The sequence below is a fragment of the Diceros bicornis genome, chromosome 6 (genome assembly GCF_020826845.1).
Source record: "Diceros bicornis minor isolate mBicDic1 chromosome 6, mDicBic1.mat.cur, whole genome shotgun sequence".
Lineage (NCBI taxonomy): Eukaryota > Metazoa > Chordata > Mammalia > Perissodactyla > Rhinocerotidae > Diceros > Diceros bicornis.
Window position 1 is genome coordinate 52,116,987 of NC_080745.1, and position 20,124 is coordinate 52,137,110.

Genomic DNA, 20,124 nt, shown 5'->3' on the forward strand with positions numbered 1-20,124 from the left:
CAGAGTCAGGAGGGGATTGGCAAACAACTGGAGGTGAGAGGAAATTCTCGCATTGTGCTGCTCTGTGAGAAAGTATATGCAGCTATTTCAAGGCAAATGTTAGATCACAGTGATGAAGATAATAATAAATAAGGGAATTGTTACTATTTATTATTGTGTCATTAAACTGTCAAGAATAGATTTATCAATATTTATATATGAAGAATGGAAGAGTTTGGTATTTTAAAATGTATACTCTATTCACCTTCAAGAAAATCATACATTATATGTACTGTGAGCTTTCTGAAGATCATGAATGAGGGGTTAAATATTTCTTTACTGTTTCATACCAGACCGTGTTTCTATCCGCAAATCAGTATATTTAAACTTCTTTGAAAATAACCCATCTTTGGAACTAATATTTTATTTTTGCAGAGACGGAGGGAATGACCTAGAGGAACGTTGTAGAAAAACTCTCTCTGGTGGCAGGCACATTGAGAATGGCTGCCTAGCTCACAACAACTCTTTTAACTGCTCCCCTCCCTAACAAGGGTAGGCCACCAAGAGCTACTTTGGGAATTCATGGTCAACCACGATAGATATTCAGCCGTTACCAGGACAGCTGCACCAGTGGTTAAAATAATTAAAAATCTGTACCCAGTGATAAATAGCCACTGCCCTGAGCCCCTAAGTGCCCCTGTCCTGGACCTCTTCATTGCCTAGCAGGTAAAGGAGGTTAACTCTAGGCAATGCAATGGTCTTTAGGGTCTCTCTCACTCTAGCTGATTTCTGGGCCCCTGCATAAAGTTGTTCAGTAGTCTATCATCCTGGCCCCAACCCCTTTCCCATATTGGATTGAATCATGGATGGACACCAGAGTAGAGCTGGACCTTTAGATCCTCTTTCCTAGGAAGCTGGAATCAGTACCCAGAGAAATAAATCATTCTCTCTGGGCAAATCTGTAGCAAATAAATCAAAAGTTCATAGGAGAGCCCCTTAAATGGCAGTAGACCAGGGAGAGACATCAGAGTAATCTGGTTCTTCAAGCAGAGGAGAGAGATACAGAACAGGAATAGAGCATCCTGAAGGAGTTACAATTGCCCATTCCTTCTTTTCTGGATGACTGTATTACTGCATGTTATGGACCGAATTGCGGCCTCCACCACCCCCACCCACCCCTACCCCCACCAATTCATATGTTGAAGCCCTAACCTCTAATGTGACTTATTTGGAAATAGGGCCTTTAAAAGAGATAATTAAGGTTAAATGAGGTCATAAGGGAGGGGCCTTAATAAGGGTGGGGCCCTAATCCAATATGACTGGTGTCTTTATAAGAAGTAGAAGAGATGCCAGGGATTCACACACAGAAAGGAAAGGCCACATGAGGACACAGCAAGAAGATGGCCATCTGCAAGCCCAAGAGAGAGGCCTTTGGAGAAAGCAAACATGCCAGCACCTTGATCTTAGGCTTCCAGCCTCCAGAACTGTGAGAACATAAATTTCAGTTGTTTAAGCCATCCAATCTGTCGTATTTTGTTGTGGAAGCCTGAGCAGACTAATAATACACTGCCTGTGGGTTCTGAGAGATAACAGAGTATCATTAAATACTACCACCACCACCCCCTTTCACTTAACATGGTTGGAGTTGGTTTCTGTACTCGGTCCAAGAAGTGCTAGCTACTGTGTTGCTATAAACATTGGATTTTACATTTTTATCTAATTTCTGATCCTGAGGAATCTAATTGTGTGATGGCAAATTTGAACTGGCACTCTGAAGTAATGTTTTTCAAGGATCATTCAAATGTGATAATGAATCCAAAATACATTCTGTCACACTGGTTGTTGTTGTTGTTGTTTTTAACAATCTGAGCCCTCAAGCAAGTATTTCAGGAAGGCCTCTTTCCTGTAACTTGGTATAAATACAGGATCGTTCTAGAGGTCAATCAAGCCTCAGAAGGGAGATACCAGTCTAACTTCTGAAGTGAACGGCAGTTCAGACATTCCTCTGAGGTTGGAGGTTAGATTGTTCTGGTCACAGAAAGAAAGATTCACAAGTTGTTCATCTTGAACAGGATGTCTTTACTCAGGACCCGGTTTCAGGGCTTGTACTTTCCACAGTTTATGAGGACACTTCCTTCCTCTGTGTTCTTTCAGGTGACAGCCTGAGGCAAGAATAGGGAGCTCTGCTTCTTGTCCAATTAGTTATGCTTTTCCATGTTTGAATAAATGGCTTATGTCTGCCAGTGCACGCTCCAAAGTAGTAGTCCTAATGACATCCTGAACATGGCTATATGCTCAAATAGGTATCCTGTGTGCCAGACCAATGCAGGGTTGTGTAAGCCTCAATCCTCCACAGTCAAAGGTCACACAGGCCCTTTTCATAAAAATGAATGAGTGGAATTTCAGCCAACTAAATATTTGAAGAGTGCATTTCATGGTTTAGTATAAGAACCTAGTGAGCATCAAAAATGATCAGTAAAATTCTCATTGAAGTGTTCTAGAGGATTAAGCCTAAAAATTATCCATGTTCAACTACAAATCTACTACAAATTAAAATGACAATGTTATCCAAGGTTGTCTCGATACAATTTTTAAAATAATATAATCTGACGACAGATCATTAGTTCACCCAGCTCAACCCCTTCAAAGATAAAAATGGAGATACAGACTCAAAAATAAATAGCATTAGACTAAAATTTGGGTCTCTTTCCACTTAAGATGCTGCTTCATCTGCTACTATTAATTCTATATAACAAGTGTAGACTAATAATTACCATACAAAATAACAATAAAAACAAATACGTTATGTATTCCATGCAACAATCCAATACAAGTGATATTGTTCCCACTTAATTGATGCAGAAATGGAAGCACAGAGAGGTTAAGTAATTTGTCTAAGGCTACACAGTTACTTGTTGAACTAGGCAGCCAACCCAAGTCTCTCTGACTTCAAAGTCTATATTCTTAACTTCTTCACTCTACTACCCCTAAGAAGTGCTGAGAGCATAGTTTGGATGAGGAAGTCTGAAGATCTAGATCCCATTACAAGCTAGGCCAATAACTAGGCATCTGACCCTGATTGAGTCCCTTGTCTTCCCTAGACTTTATTTTCTTCATATATTAAAAAAACGAGGTTGTACAACACAATCGCTTCCAAGGAGAACATTTGGTTCTGTCCAACCTCCAGCCCTGGAATGGCATATTCCCAGCAGTCCCAAATTCATGTAATCTTCCTCTTGCCAATAAAAGTGATTCATCTCATGTATAAGTAATGAAATTTACTATTTCTTCCTCTGTACATTGTTTCATAATAAATATATTTAAAAATTGGGAGAAAATGTCACAGACCAACCTAATTTGGGGTTTGAGAAATCTGGGCTCTTTCATTTTATGGAAAACGTATTTGTATCCATTTAACTAGATATTTTTAAAAATCCTTAAGTGATGTTTAACTACAGCCATGCAAATTGCAAAAGGAAACATTTTCTCCCTCGCTTTAGTCTTTAGACCTTATAGTCCATCTGTTGCCACAGCACTGATTGTGATGTCAAAATTGCAATTAGTTACACTCAGAGACAATCAGTAAAAAGGCCAAGGGAGATTGTGTTCAGGCCTCAATACCACACTAATTATGAAGTAGGAGGTTTAAAATCAAGAGAACTAATTTCAGGCTGTAGCTCTGCCACTGACTAGCTATGTCTCCTTGATAAACTCATTTAATGGAATAATAATTCAAGAGCTTGAGTTCTTGAGTCAAATGATGTATGTTCAAAACCTGGCTCTGCCAGTTATGATGGGCACTCTGTTAACCTCTCTGTGCCTCTGTTTCTTTAGTTATAAATTCAGACACTATGACTGCCTATCTCAGAAGGGTTGTTGAAAGGATTAAATAAAATATTGTATTTTATAAAGCACTTATCAGAGGAACTCCTTCCTATTAAGTGATCAGAGTTAGCTTTTATGAATAGTATCTGTATTTTGAGTGAGTCCATTGTTAAAGTTCTAGGTAACAGTTCTCTGTTAAAACATCTTTAAAATCAGAATACAACTGTATATACCTCACATGATTGTTGTCAAGATCAGATGTGGGAGCCCAAAGAAAAGTGTTCTGTAAGCTGAAAGCATTAAATTATCATTTTGTTAACATGTAATCTGTTATTACAAGATGATTTTGTATTAATTTTAAAAATATTTACTGAGTGCTTGGAATATAAAAGGCACTGGGCTAAGCAATATGAACAAAATAAATCAGATATGGGTCTGTGCTTAAGTGGTAACACAAGAATACTAGCACCTCTATTACAATATAGAAAATAATGGGTGCCAAATCAATACTCTACTTTAAAAAGAAAGTCTTTAGGGTGAGAACTGAAGGACAAGAAGGATTTAGACATGGAGAGATGAGGAGAGAAAGACGGAAAAGAAGACATCCTCAAAGAAGGAATAGTAGATCAAAAGCTAGGAGCAAAAGCTAGAAGGTGGAAAAGCACAGATCATGTGTGGTGAAAAATGAGGGGTACAATTTAGCCAGAGGAGAATATATGAAGGCGGCAAGTGAGTAATGAGAATGAAGCCATGTTATAGAAGATGTTAAATACAGGAAGAGCCACTGCTACATTAGATTAAAAAATTATAATGATGTAAAAAGGATAGTCCAAGTGCAAAAGATATCATGGAGAAGGACTGGATAAAATTGGTATTCTTAAACCTCTGCCATTTTTATTCTATGTTCATGATTCAGAAAGATGGAAGAAAGCCTACTGACTCTCACATCAAGTTTAGATTCATGAATCTGATCTTCAAAACCTTTTGTAATCTGTCCCAAAAGACAATCTTTTATCACACTACTCACGAACTCTCTATTGGTTTCCTCTGGGGGCATCAAAAACACTAGGTTTCAATTTCATGTCTTGGCTATTCCTAGCTCCTGGCTTAGTCTCTTCATCTTTTGTTTATACATACCAGATTATAACCCATCCCTTAAATCCCAGCTCCATTAGGAAGCCTTCCTTGATGATCTAGACCTTATCACTCTCTTCAATCTCTACATACTTCATTACATATCTACTTTATCAAACAGTAACATGAAAGAACTATCACTGACCTAGGAATAAAATGACAAGGGTCTTGACAGCAGGCCCCTATTCTGATTTTGGGCATGCTTTTAATGCTACAGGTTTCCTCTTGCGTAAAATGAAGAATTTGTGACTTAGCTAACTCGAAGGTCACCTCCCATCATTCATTCAACATACAATGAGCACCCACCTGTGCTAAGCTCTATCCTAGGTGCTGAGGATACAGTGGAGAAGAAGACAATGTATCTATGTATCTATCTATCTACCTACCTACCTATCTATAATTGTCTCCCTTTAGTTCAGTGGTTCTCAAACTTTAGCCTGCATTAGAATCACCTGGGGAGCTTGTTGAACCACAGATTTCTGGGGACCGGCCCGGTGGACTAGTGGTTAAGTTCCCATACTTTGCTTTGGCAGCCCAAGGTTCACAGGTTCAGATCCCAAGTGTGGACCTACACACCACTTATCAAACTATGCTTGGCAGGAGTCCCACATATAAAGTAGAAGAAGATGGGCACAGATATTAGCCGGCACCAATCTTCTTCAGCAAAAAGAGGAGGATTGGCAACAGATGTTAGCTCAGGGCTAAGCTTCCTCACACACACACACACACACACACACACAAAAAAAAAAACCCACAGATTTCTGTACACACACATACACGCACACCAAGAGTTTCTGATGCAGTAGGTTTGGAGTGGTGCCGGAACTTTTGCATCTCTAAGATGTTTCTAGGTGATGTTCATGTTACTGAACACTTACAGAATCTATGTTCTAGTGGAATGTTTATCTTTTTCACTGCAGTATTGCCAGTGCTTACAATAAATATTTATGGAAGAGAATAAATATGTCACTTTGTTAATTGACAAAGGGAAATCTAGCTCTTTCCTTGAATGATGTCATAGTTTAGAAGGAAAAATCATAATTCTACTAAAAAGTAGAAGAGTTACTATCATCAGAAAGGTATGGATAAGGAATGGTTTATATCCAAAGGAAAATGAACTCACTTTCAACCTAGAGGAAGAAGGAGTAAGATTAGAGAGAACTTCATCGGGGAGTGTATTTGATCTATTCTTTGAAGGACCCATACACTTATTTCAAAAATGCCTGTCATAACTAAAAATATTTTTAGTACCTCGTTTTGGAATTTGTCTAATTAATCTATGGTGAATCTTTTTTAATACCTGCAAGTCTACAGAATCTTTGTATTCTGATATAAGTTTTGATGTTTGGAAATAGCTAAATATCATATTTTTGCCAAGTCTGGTCAGAAAGTTAGGTGATTTAGTTGCATAACTCTTGGTTGAAAACAAGGTATACCTTTGAGTTAAGGCAGCAGTTTTCTAGTATGACTTTCAAATGGAGCCCTAAAACAATTTCAGGGTAGGAGTTCACTTGAACAATGGAAGCCTTATGGATTATGTTTATACTTTCTGAAGGTGGTTAGTTTGAAGAACAGCTCCCACTTGGCCATATGCTCTGATGTGTTTGTTTAAAAATCATTCTTAGTACAGTTGATATTTTGATTTATTGAAAGAATCAATGTTTGAACATGCAAGATGCCATGTACATTTTTCTTCAAAGTATATGCCATGCTATAAAAATCTAAAGTTTAAACATCCTGGGAACAAAGAAAGCAGTATAAAATGAAAGTTCTTCCAAGGTAGATCTATGAAAAGTATGTATTGGTACCAGGAAACGTGCACAGGTTCCTAACAGCTCTTGGTAATTCTGGGCCACTCAGTTACTAATAAATATTAGCTTATGCATCCTGGGCATTGAGCTATGTGCTGGGTCACAATGGTCCTCTCTGAAGGGCCATATTAAACCATTCTTCTGGTTTTGAATAGGGGGACTAAACAGAACATGGAAGGCCTGTGACAAAAATCACACTCTTACAGTGATGCCTTCTCCCTTCTTGTTCATCCCCAGAGTTCCTCAGCTACTCTGTTCACGCATCCTTTGTGCCCAGAGTATCTTCAGTGTGGGATCAGCATGTACTAGCTATACTGGATCAGCATTAAAATATTAATAGATTTTTTAAAGACCACTCATATCTCATACCTTTTAACAGTGTACTAAATTTACGTTGGCCTGACATAAACCGAAAACAAAACAAAACAAAACTACTTCAAGTCCTTTCGTTTAGATCAATGATTCTTAAAGTGGGGGTCCCCAAACCAGCAGCATCAGCATCACCTGAGAACTCGTTAGAAATGCAAATTCTCCAGTCCCACCCTAGAAACACTGAATCAGAACTGAGGCGGGGCAGTGGTGAGGCCCAGCAATCTGACTTAACAAACCAGGCTCCAGGTGGTTCTGATACATGCTGAAGTGTGAGGACCACTTGTTTAGATACTATCAGCACCAGCAAAGAAACTCTGTCAAATAAGCTGTGCAACCTATCATGAACTTTACAACTTATTCTAATAGCCTCTTATTATCCTTAAGATTACTACACTTAATACACACACAATTACACACATGACCGATGTCTAAGTTGTCCTTGACAGATTGTGTGTAGAAAAGTCATGGCTTCTCTCTGCAAAGGGATAGTACGGAAAGGAGACAAACGGACTTGTTTTTAGACAAATGGACTTGTTTTTAGTTTTCCAAAATAATACCATCCTCAACTTCTCTCCACCCCTGCCCCACCTCCAATAAAAGAATCAGGAGGGAAAAACCATTACTAGCAAGTGGCTATTCTGTTTCTTTCACGTACCAGGAAGATTTTATTAGGTCATATAAATACACTTTATTACTTGCAGATATAAATTATCATGCACCTTGAGTAAATAGCTATGTCCAAGCCTGTTTTAAAGAATTATTAAAACACTTGAAGGTAAATGGATGTTTTGTCTAAATTGTAGCTAAACCCATCATTTCAGATCTATTCATTGGACTATGACACCCAAGAACATAACACAATTTTTTGATGAAACAAAGTTTCATAAGCTCCTCAAAGGGCATATGTAGAATTAAGAGGTAAGACAGACTCTAGAACAGTGCAGTTCATAAACATATAATGCAATACATATATATAATTTTAATTTTTCTAAGTAACTACATTAAAAAAAGTAAAGTGAAATGAGTGATATTAATGTTAAAATATATTTTGTTTAATCCAATATATTAAAAATATCATTTCAACATGTAAACAATACAAAATTAGACATATTTTAACTTTTTTTATACCTAAGTCTTCAAAATCTTGCATGTATTTTACACGTATAGCACATCCCAATCAGAATGCTAAATTTTAACTGTAAATACTTGATTTTTATTTTGATTTAATAAAATTTATCATTGCAAAAGTAGATTCCATACCCAAACATCCTAAAAAGTTTTCCATTAGCCTAACTGAATCAGTTTTTATATTTAAATTAATAAAAATTAAATAAAATTAAAAGTTCAATTTCTTAATCACACTAGCCACATTTCAAGTACCCAATAGCTACAAGTGGCTGGCGGCTGCCACATGCAGCAGCGCAGCTCTGGAGCTACAACAGACCAACCGGCATAAGAATTCTGGCTTTGCCGTTTACTGGCTGCTTAGCAAATTACCTAGGTCTCCCCAAGTTTCAGTTCTATCGTCTGTTAAACGGAGGAAAAAACCTAGGCTCCACATATGTTTCAACTTCTGCCGGCAAAACTAACAGACTAGAAACAACTACAGTTTGTTTTTCCCTTCATAGTAGAGGTGTGAGATCATTGCCTCAGTTTATAATAATCAGAACCAATCTAAATGCCTCCAGTATAAGAATAAATTCATTTAATTCACGCTCTGCAGTCTTTAAATGCTATTTATTATTAACCACTTAATATAATTAAGGGAAAAAAGGGTAATACTATGAATAGCTCGACTGCTGCCTGGATGCACAGAGGAAAACCCGGCCGGTCCCGTCGCCTATCAAACAGCGGTTATCCGAAGCAACCAGATGGGGGGGGGGGGGATGGATGGAGCAGGCTCATTTGCGCGGCGTGTATTTCGGGGCAGGTATTTTCCAAAAATGTTTTTCTAAAACGGAGCGATTACTTTTGTATTTTCAGGAGCAAATCCCAAATCTGTTTTGAAACGACTACACTTTCCCCTCTTGGTCTAGAATGTGATTTTAAATATAGCTTAAATATAAGGAGACACTGCTATACGAAAACCCTTCCAGCAGAACGAAGAACACACCGCCTTAGCTTTCGGTTGGCGGTTTCCCGCCGGCAAACCGAAACAAAGCCGCCCTTGACGTCAAAGGAGGCCGCCTCTGCTGGTTACCATGGTGAAGTCTATGCGGCCATCTTTACTGGGGTCAAGGCGCACCGGGCTTTTCCTGGCGGGGGTGGTGGCGCGCCATGGAAAGTCTGCGGATTAAGAGACGAGAAAGGAATCCTGCGTCTGGGTAAGAAGGAGCTGACAGAACCACAAACGATCAAGGGCAAAAAGCATTAGCTAATTAAGTTAGTGGAACAAAGAGGCGCAGATTTCGCGGAACGACTCAAGCCGACTACTGAGGTTTCTGCCCGGAGTTTAAAAGCTGCTTCCGTTGCTCAGCGGAAGTGTGGGTCGCAAGAGGACGACTCTGGGAAGAATCCGTTCTCCGCCGTGTCTGCACAACCGGAATCATGTCGAGCTTGGCGGTGAGAGACCCAGCAATGGATCGATCACTGCGTTCCGTGTTCGTGGGGAACATTCCGTATGAGGCAACTGAGGAGCAGTTAAAGGACATTTTCTCAGAGGTTGGTTCTGTTGTCAGTTTCCGGCTGGTGTACGATAGAGAGACCGGAAAACCCAAGGGTTATGGCTTCTGCGAGTATCAAGACCAGGAAACCGCGCTTAGTGCCATGCGGAACCTGAACGGGCGGGAGTTCAGCGGGAGAGCGCTTCGGGTGGACAATGCTGCCAGTGAGAAGAACAAGGAGGAGTTAAAGAGCCTAGGGCCTGCAGCGCCCATCATTGACTCACCCTATGGGGATCCCATCGATCCAGAAGATGCCCCAGAATCAATTACCAGAGCAGTTGCTAGTCTCCCCCCGGAGCAGATGTTTGAGCTGATGAAGCAGATGAAGCTCTGTGTCCAAAACAGCCACCAGGAAGCTCGAAACATGTTACTTCAAAACCCACAGCTGGCTTATGCACTGTTGCAGGCACAAGTAGTGATGAGAATCATGGATCCAGAGATTGCTCTGAAAATTCTGCATCGCAAGATACATGTCACACCACTCATCCCAGGCAAATCTCAGTCTGTCTCCGGCCCTGGCCCGGGTCCTGGGCTATGCCCAGGCCCTAATGTTCTGCTCAACCAGCAGAATCCTCCAGCCCCTCAGCCTCAGCATCTGGCTAGAAGACCTGTGAAAGACATCCCTCCTCTGATGCAGACCCCGATCCAGGGTGGAATTCCAGCCCCGGGGCCAATACCAGCCGGGGTTCCTGGACCTGGTCCCGGTTCCTTAACTCCTGGTGGAGCAATGCAGCCCCAAGTTGGAATGCCAGGGGTTGGTCCGGTGCCTTTAGAGCGAGGACAGGTGCAGATGTCGGATCCTAGAGCGCCTATGCCTCGTGGACCCATGACTGCTGGTGGCCTGCCTCCTCGAGGACTGTTAGGAGATGCTCCCAATGACCCACGTGGAGGGACTTTGCTTTCAGTCACTGGAGAAGTAGAGCCCAGAGGCTATCTTGGTCCACCTCATCAGGGTCCCCCTATGCACCATGCCTCTGGTCATGACAACCGTGGCCCTTCTTCACATGAGATGAGGGGAGGGCCATTAGCAGATCCCAGACTGCTAATTGGAGAGCCCAGAGGACCTATGATAGATCAAAGGGGCCTACCTATGGATGGCAGAGGTAGTAGAGATTCTCGAGGGATGGAGACTCGAGCCATGGAAACTGAGGTCTTGGAGACACGAGTAATGGAGAGAAGAGGAATGGAGACCTGTGCAATGGAAACCAGAGGAATGGAAGCAAGAGGCATGGATGCAAGAGGAATGGAGATAAGGGGCCCTGGTCCTAGTTCGAGAGGCCCTATGACTGGTGGAATCCAGGGTCCTGGACCCATTAATATGGGGGCAGGTGGTCCTCAGGGACCCAGACAGGTCCCAAGCATTTCAGGGGTGGGAAATCCTGGAGCTGGCATGCAGGGGGCAGGCATACAAGGAGCAGGCATGCAGGGAGCGGGCATACAAGGGACAGGCATGCAGGGAGCGGGCATACAAGGAACAGGCATGCAGGGAGCAGGCATACAAGGAGTAGGCATGCAGGGGGCGGGCGTACAAGGAACAGGCATGCAGGGGGCAGGCAAGCAAGGTGGAGGCCAGCCTAGCAGTTTTAGTCCTGGGCAGAGCCAAGTAACTCCCCAGGATCAGGAAAAGGCAGCTTTGATCATGCAGGTTCTTCAACTGACTGCAGATCAGATTGCCATGCTGCCTCCTGAGCAAAGGCAGAGCATCCTGATTTTAAAGGAACAGATCCAGAAATCTACGGGAGCTTCTTGAAAAGTTTTAGAAAATATTTAGCAGTAGTCCCAGAAAGTTTTTTTGTAATGGAGAATGGGTGCAGAAAGCTGACTTCTGCATCCCCACACTTGAATGATTAGAGTTTCTCTCCTCCCAGAACCTAATCTTATTTCTTCTTGTTGTCTTTTTCTTTTTTTCTGTTTTCCTTTTTATTTTTAATTGGGGGGGTAGGGGGAGGAAGGGGTGGGTCTGTTCAATTCATTGTAAATGTACAAAAATAACTCTGAACATGATTATATTATACCAAATAGGATTACAAAGAATATTCAGCAATATTAAAAATGTCTACAATATGTTAACTACATTTTTAAAAATACTGAGTAAAATGATGTGAAAACTGCACATAAAGACTAAGAGATGACCTATTAAAATGGTAATGTACTAATAAGATAGTTTAAGGTTTTTGTTTGTATAAGAAAATAAAGAAATTGACCACAAAATTTTAAGATATATTTTTTGGTAAGCCATTTAAAATACAAAATCCTGTTTTGGGGGTGATAGAACGTATTAGTTGAAGCATCGTTTTAGTGTTTTGGAATTCTTTTGAAACATTAGAGCTAACAGGATAAGTCTAGCTTGTGGTATTGGAATTTTTTTTTTCTAAAGCTGTGCTACCTGAAAAATCAAGGAATGCATCTGGTGTGATGTGATGTTTTATTTATCTCACCCTTCAGGGACCAGCAATATTCAGGCCTTGCCCTGAGCAGGATGATTTTGCTGGGACAGTTCTAGGATCAACCGGGTTACTTAAGTCTTCTCTGATGAGAGTCAATATCTCTCGCACTATCTTCCCATTTCTCAGTAGTCTTTAAGCCCTAAATGTGAATCTGAGTAATTCTCTCACACCCTTCCCAAACATCAGCATCTAGGGACCAGTTGATCTGGATGAGTTATACACAGCATTGGGCTTTTCATAAATAGTGGAAGGCTTCATGCATTAGAGCTCTCAGTTTGCTGGTTACTAGCTTCCATATACAGATGGTATCCATCTGGTCAACCAGAATCAGGAGTTAAAAATCTTAATCTGAGCAACATTTAACATGCCTTTTAGTTTTCTTATTTCAAAATCTACCTATCTATCACCATCTTATCAGAATAATTGAGGCCCAGGTAGGTAGAGATATTCTTGTAGCCTTAATTCCCTGCTCAGTTGGTTATTACTCACTTTACTTTTTACAAGTAATAAAGTTATTGAGTCCTAATATATATACCCATGAGACATTTAAAAATCAGTAGGAAGGTCGGGCTATCACATTTTCTTTAGAGCTACTACCTAATTTATTTTTAAGCCTTGAGGATATAGACACAAAAATTTGTGTCATAGACCAACTAGTAATTAACAGAACCATAAACACACAAATAACCAGATGATCTTACTCTGGAGAAGAAAAACCAATATCTAGTTAAGAGGAAAAAATATCATTTAATGAGAGAGCTGAGACTTGGAAATTGAATTATTTTCCCCTTGCAAAGTTTTTACATCTTAAATGGGTAATTCATTTTTTACAAAGTTTTTATCCCTATGCTGTTGTTTCCTGCTACCTGTTTTACTCCTCTTTTTACTGTTGTTGATACTGTTAACTTTCTCCTGTTTTCTGTATGCTTCCCCTGTATTGGAGGGGATGACTCTCCTTTATGTGTGATAGTTCCAGGCAATAGTAATTCACCGAGTTGGCTTGATTCCTTTGAAATTATAGTTGTTTTATCCCAAAGCTTTCACTGAAGGGCTTTAACTGAAAACTATTAAATGTTATGCTCTTGGTTGTAGTAAGATCCGTGCATTGTTTAATGCAGACTAAATAAAATGTACAATTAAGGCTGACTTTAATATCTGATGTTTATTTTTAATGAATGCATTATTCAAAAGTTATCTATTCTTGAGAGCCCCATGGGGCCTGAATACTTTTTTCTTTTAAATGAAAAAAGCAAAACTAAAGAAATTGCAGGTATGGATGGAAATCCCTTTCTTAGATTCATTATATGTATAATTCCACAACTGAAATAACTATAAAGATGTGTTATTCTATGGTTGGTATCAGTAGCAACATCTTGGTGGATACTTAGGCTTCTTTTCTTTATGTTCCCCACAGAGAACTCTTCTCTGTATCCCAGGAACACCTACTTACAGGTATCTTTATTACCAACAGAGTTTGTTATATTGCAATGCACTATTTTACGTGCTACCCCCCACTCCCACTTTTAATAGATCAAGAACTCTGAACATGGACTGTCTTACTCACTTCTGTATTCCCTATAGCAGAAATCACAGGACAAAACATTCTATCAGAGTCTTAAGGAGAAAAAAAAATTCCACTAAAAGCTCATAAGTTTCTCCCCAAAGGATTTAGATTCCACACAGAACAAATGAGTTATACCAAATATTTGCATTAGAAAATAAATTAGAAATAAATAATAGAAGCAATCTCCTTTACTCTGGTAAACTTAATAAAATAGGTTCTCTCTCCTCACTTCCAATTTACTGTCTGACTGTCCCAGCTGTTGATGTAGAATATAGAGCCTTATTTCATTTGATAGTGAAGAATACAAGCAACACATGTCTGCTACCATCAGAATCTTATGTGTTTTACTGTAATTGTTGGTTATAGCCCCTGGCATCCTGCATTTTCCCAAATACCGGTAGACTACAAATGAAATCACAGATTCATTCATAATAACAGTAGCTGAAGATACTGGGGTGAAATACTGATTCGCAAATGCCTCTTGAGTGCTTATTCCTCTTGTTGGGAATATGAAATGTTGAGCTTTAATTAGTGCCTGCCCATTAGCCCTTCCCCTCTTATAGTACTGATTAATATCAAAATGTGTTTTAATGTCTGCTGATGTCCCAGGACTTCTGATTTTGGGGTATTTGATAAGACATAAGCCAGTGTGAATCGCAGGTGAAGGGAAGCTAATGCAAGTGAGATCACGTATGACTTCTCAGCCACACTTTTCAGAATTCTAATGGCAGAAAAGCATTAAAAAGAGAACCTTAATGTAATCACAGCTTGCAAAGCTTCTTGCTTTTCCATGCTGTGATGGGACATTAACTAAGCACACAGAACCTGATCTCCTATGGTGTGTCAGGCCTATCTCTTAGGTCTGATGAGGGCTAAGGATAATTATGTGCAACAACCTACTGTGGCAGAGAAACTGAATTATCAGTTATATTTCACAGTCTTCTCACAAAAGAATATGTCAACCTCTCACTGCTGTATATCTTCAGCTAATCTCTAGACACACTTCTGGTTGGAGTTTGCTTTTCTCATCAGTCCCTTATCAAGAATGCTCTATAGTGAAGACCTAATTGATTTTAAGGAAATTAATATATTTAAAATAATATAATTAATGTTAATAGTATGACTATTATGATATCGGTATATAAAATGCTAATATATTTCATATATATGTATATTTCAGATCTTAACCAGCTCTTTTAATATTTTCATTTGCTTTCATGCACCCTGAAACAAAAGTTTACTCCCTTGGTTGAAAATTCAGCTTCACAAATATTCATATTACAAATTACCTTTCTCATGAGATGTTAACTAGCATGTTTTTTCTTGATATTTTTCTACCACAGTATAAAGCTTGTGTCAGTAAAGGGAAGGTATTGTATTAAAAGTGACATTGGGGTAGTATTGTCAAAAATAACAAACCTGGGGCTTATTAAATACTGTACATAAAAATACCAAAGTCTTTACCTAGAAAAACAAACTAGATGTCCTAGTTAATGACAACTCTTTATAACCAGGAGTTGATTTATGTCCCAAAGATAGGTCACTAATTATCAAGGAGTTAGAATAAAATATACAACAATTCTCAACCATAATCGATTTTGTATGATTCAGTATGTATAAAATCTGCAGACATTTGAAATCAATCTCATTTGTGTCACAAGGTTGGTCATTTAAAAAAGTCTTATCTGCTTGATTAATTATTTGTCATCTCTCACAAAAGTAGAATGGATAATCTCTTGGGCATCAAGAAATGAAACTAGTAGTTTTCCCAAAATTATTTTGTCTCTTTATTTAATTAACTGTTTTAATCAGAATTCTGTCTGATTACATTAGTAATATTCTTCAATAATTTTAGTGCAAAAGTCTGTGGGACACTTCGATGTACCTGTCAGCCTTTGACTGATTGCCTTACTACCTCTCCTTGCTGCCTGGAGTGAATATGAAGCAACCTGTACCTATTTAGGAATCTACTTATGTATTTATCCCCAGAGAGTCCACAGAAAAAGATACATCTGCTGTAACTCAATCCCCAATTTCCTTTATCTTAAAGGTTCACTGTAATAAACATTCAAAACAGCCACATTAAAAATTGTATATTTGAGTTAATAATATGATAGAAAGACCTATGTAGGGCTTTCTTGATGCACTAATTCATAAAATCATATTCTATATCCCAAATATCACACTTGTTAACATGTTCAATAGTATAGCAACATAAACAAGGACCTAACACATTGGCAGACACAAACCTGGCTCTATGAGGGTGAAGACAACCATTGCCTATTATAGAATATATTTCCTACCTTTAGGTAAGCCTGTATCCAAAGTGACTTCATCTTTTTATGCTTATCAGTCATCATTCAGAGAAAAAGAACCTCATCTATTTTAAGAAACAGAGAAACTACATTGTTGAAATCTCTAGAATTACATACCTACCCTCCAACCCCCATGTCAATTTTATCAAAGTTCTGTCCTGTAGAAGCGTTAAATGTCTTTGGACAAGGGACTCCAAATTTGTGGTCTGTGGGCCAATTGAGCCTGCAGATATGTTTTGCTTGACCAGCCAGAGGTTCTCAAAAATGTTGAATTTGAATGTATTTAGGTGCAGCATATGGTCTCCAGCTTGGCCACAGGCCCAGCCTCTCTCTATGGTCTTGTACTAGGTTTGATTCACACAATTACTTGCCAGTGCTTGTAACAGTTTTGAGTTTACAACTCCTACTTTTACACTGTATAAAAACACAGCTCTTAGATTCAATTGAAATTATTAATGTCTAATATGATAAATGTGAAATAGAAGAACTGGTTCAGCAAGTATATTTCTGCAAAATCAATGAACCAACGAAACAAAAACAAAAAAAAGATACAATGCATTTTTTATTTATCACTTTTCATGAGGTATACTGAGCAAAGGAATGTCCTGGAACACTAATCCAATGAGTACATTTCTGCCACAAATCTGTTGTGGTTTTAATAAACATTAAGCCAAAATAGCAACATCTTTGTTAATTCAAAAATATTTTTATAAAATGAGAAATATATGTCATATAGGTAAATAATATTAAATGCTAACAGCTTTAGAATGCACATATATATAGTATACATAGTAGAACAGAGTTCTTTTTTTTTTTTTTTGTGGGGAAGATCAGCCCTGAGCTAATATCCATGCTAATCCTCCTCTTTTTGCTGAGGAAGACTGGCTCTGAGCTAACATCTATTGCCAATCCTCCGCCTTTTTTTCCCCAAACCCCAGTAGATAGTTGTATGTCATAGCTGCACATCCTTCTAGTTGCTGTATGTGGGACGCGGCCTCAGCATGGCCGGAGAAGTGGTGCGTGGGTGCACGCCCGCCCAGGATCCGAACCCGGGCCGCCAGCAGCGGAGCGTGCGCACTTAACCGCTAAGCCACGGGGCTGGCCCCAGAGTTCTTTAATTTGTCTGTTATTAACCAATTTAAAAAAATGATCCACTATGTAATTTCCACACTGATTTTTAAAAAAAGAAAAAAACCTTAATCAGATTATGTCATTCCCTTGTTTAAAAACCTCTCATGGCTTAAATTGCTCTTAGAATAAAATATCATGTCTTAAAAAGCCCTAAGTAATTTGGATCCTCCTATCCCAACCTCACATCCTACCATTGGCCCCCTTACTCACTGCTATAGCTACTTCAGGCCTGGCTTCACTTGAATTTGTCAAAATCATTTTCATCTCTGGGCTTTGTACTTGGCAGTTGCCCTTGCTCTTACCTGACTCTTTCCCCAGGCCTCTGAATGGCTAGGTGATTCTCTTCACATAGGTTTTAACTTACATATCACTTACTCAGAGAGGCTTCTCCTGAACACCCTGTTTAAAATGGTCTCCCCATTCTCTCTCCTCTCCTTGTTTTGTTTGTTTTTCAATAGTATCTCTCTCACCTGAGCACCATTTAAACATTAATCCACACTCTCTAGTCCTTTTGCAAAGCATAGTGTTATATAGACAAGGCAAACTTGATGATTGCTATTAATGAGTTACTCTTTATTATGCCCATGTTACTTATCATGTCAATTGTGTTTGTTCCCAAATTTATGCTAGTTTACTGTAATATGTAGATATGGACATAGGCATAGACATAGTTATATATATAGATATATATTATGTATGTATATATGGAATATGATTGCAAAATTAAAGTTTATCTCTGTGAAAACTATGCTGAATATATATTCATCATGCCAATTGTATTTGTTGGTAAACCAGCTTATACCAATTGTACTAATTTTTCTAATATATAGAGGTAGACATAGATATATTATTAACATGAGTGTGAAATAAACTATTTCTACAAAAACTATGTTGAATGTTTTGAAAAGATCTGATAAAGGTGAGTGGCTGAAAAGGGATTGTTAAATTTGGGGGGGGCAAAATAATTGAAAAAATACTCTTAAAAAATCTTTAAAATTTAAAATTATGTGCTCAGATTACTTTGTAAATATCTAAATCCTTGCTTCACTTTAAAGGAATTTTGAAACTGGTATTCATAGACAAAACTTTATTTCAAAACCTTCCATTTTCTTGCAGAAATTTTTCAGGTAATGGAGGAAAAAACTTTGAGGAAATTTAATCTGAAGTTTGGTACTGCCATAGTTGTTTCCTTCCATCTCTATGGAGATGACCCAGGAAAGATGCCAACATGCTTCCATTCTAGTCCTGCCCCTTCCCCCACCCCATTATGTCATATGTTCACAGAAAGGGAATATGCTTTCAACTCTTGCTAATTAAAATGTGGTCCTTGGACCAGCAGCATCAGAAGCCTGTTAGAAATGCAGAACCTGAAGCCCCGCTTCAGACCTGCTGAATTAGAATCTGCATTTTAATAAGATCCCCAGTGATTCACATGCAAATAAATTTTGAGAAGCACTGCTTGAAACTAATCCTGAGAGATAAAATTGAAAAACAAACATCTTAACAATAAACATTATGACAAATAGAAGGGATTTTTAATTTACTCAAATAGGGTAAATTGGGTGCCCCTCCATTGGCACAGAAGTTCAAGAAGTGGCAAAAATCCTACCTAGTATGAGGTAAATAAAGAAGACAGCCCCTCTATTAGAAGCCATATTGAAAAATAAGTAAACAAAAATCCTGTTCATTCACAGATAATTTAGTGAACATTAGGCTTACCGGGAATCTTAACACAAGATATCATAGTTGAAATTACTATTGTTTTGAGAAGTCACCTGAGTTTGCATTTAGTCTATATGTGTGACTTTTTCCCTCAGGGGTGGAGGGGAAGCTGTGTCAAATTGATTAGAAACAGTACATGTATATTTATTACATATCACCAGAAACATCACATGTCAAAAATTGTTTCAGCCAAGCTGTGACTAACAGTGACTCTCTGGGATGAATGCCACCTTTCGTAAAAATTCTTTCATAAAGCCTGAATTGTTCTCCAGTCTGCAAATCTCATAGTCTCCCTGATACGAACCAGACAAGAATGCTAACTGCGCATTAGGGTACTACACTTCCTTTGGTAAATGTCTCCTGATGACGCAGGAATATTTCCTACCTAACCCTCATACAACTTATCATCTAGACAACAGAAGAAATCTTGAAACCATAGAATTAGCATGCTTATGTTTCAATGAGAATAAACCCTCAATAGAATCCTGCTGCTAAATATTTTTCAAACCTCATCTAAATATTCCTATGCACCAAAAAGAAAGGACCTATATAACAAAAGCAGTTAAAAGTATCTGCCCAGCATTTGTTCTGTTAATTTATTTTAGCAGATTTATTGGAAATGGTATCAAAACTCCATGCTGCAATTTGTGCCTTTAAACTTTGTCTTTGAACCTGATCATAATTAATCGTACAAATTAGCCAAATAGGATTTTTTTTCCCTTAAAGAAAAGTTTACATTGGGTTTAAGTGATTGAACTCAAAACATTTCTAGCAAACAACAATTTAAATTTAAATCAAGCCTTTCAAGTGGTGACATCAAAGCATCATTGTGAGGCTGTGAAGATGACCTTGGAACATGAGTGAATCTCTCATTTTCACATGTGTTCAGACTACTTGTATTCTAATCCTAATTTGGAGCTTTGTTTGCCTACAGGGGAAACAAATTTTGCTTAATTAGAATGTTTCGTGAATTGGAAGTAAGATGATTTATAAGATCTTTGGTGGAGATTTTGCTGTCATTGTTTTCAAATAAACACATTTTAGCAATTTTCCCCCTAGTTAGAGCCTCTGCTGGGACATGCAAACTAGTTGAGCCTGGAGCAATAATAACCTTGGTTTAAAATGGCCCAAAACTGCCCCTCCTGAGGAATTAGAGCTGAA

The 20,124-nt window shown here is 38.6% G+C and overlaps 2 protein-coding genes across 3 annotated transcripts in view; one reads left to right on the forward strand and one right to left on the reverse strand.

Moving 5' to 3' along the window:
- Nucleotides 1–20,124, reverse strand: part of PRKG1 (protein kinase cGMP-dependent 1) — a 1,198,754-nt gene that overhangs the window by 536,351 nt on the left and 642,279 nt on the right. The window lies entirely within an intron of this gene.
- Nucleotides 9,413–13,377, forward strand: CSTF2T (cleavage stimulation factor subunit 2 tau variant). Its single transcript, XM_058543439.1, has one exon. It carries the CDS (start codon nt 9,669–9,671, stop codon nt 11,532–11,534), a length of 1,866 nt encoding a protein of 621 aa, XP_058399422.1. The 5' UTR covers nt 9,413–9,668; the 3' UTR covers nt 11,535–13,377.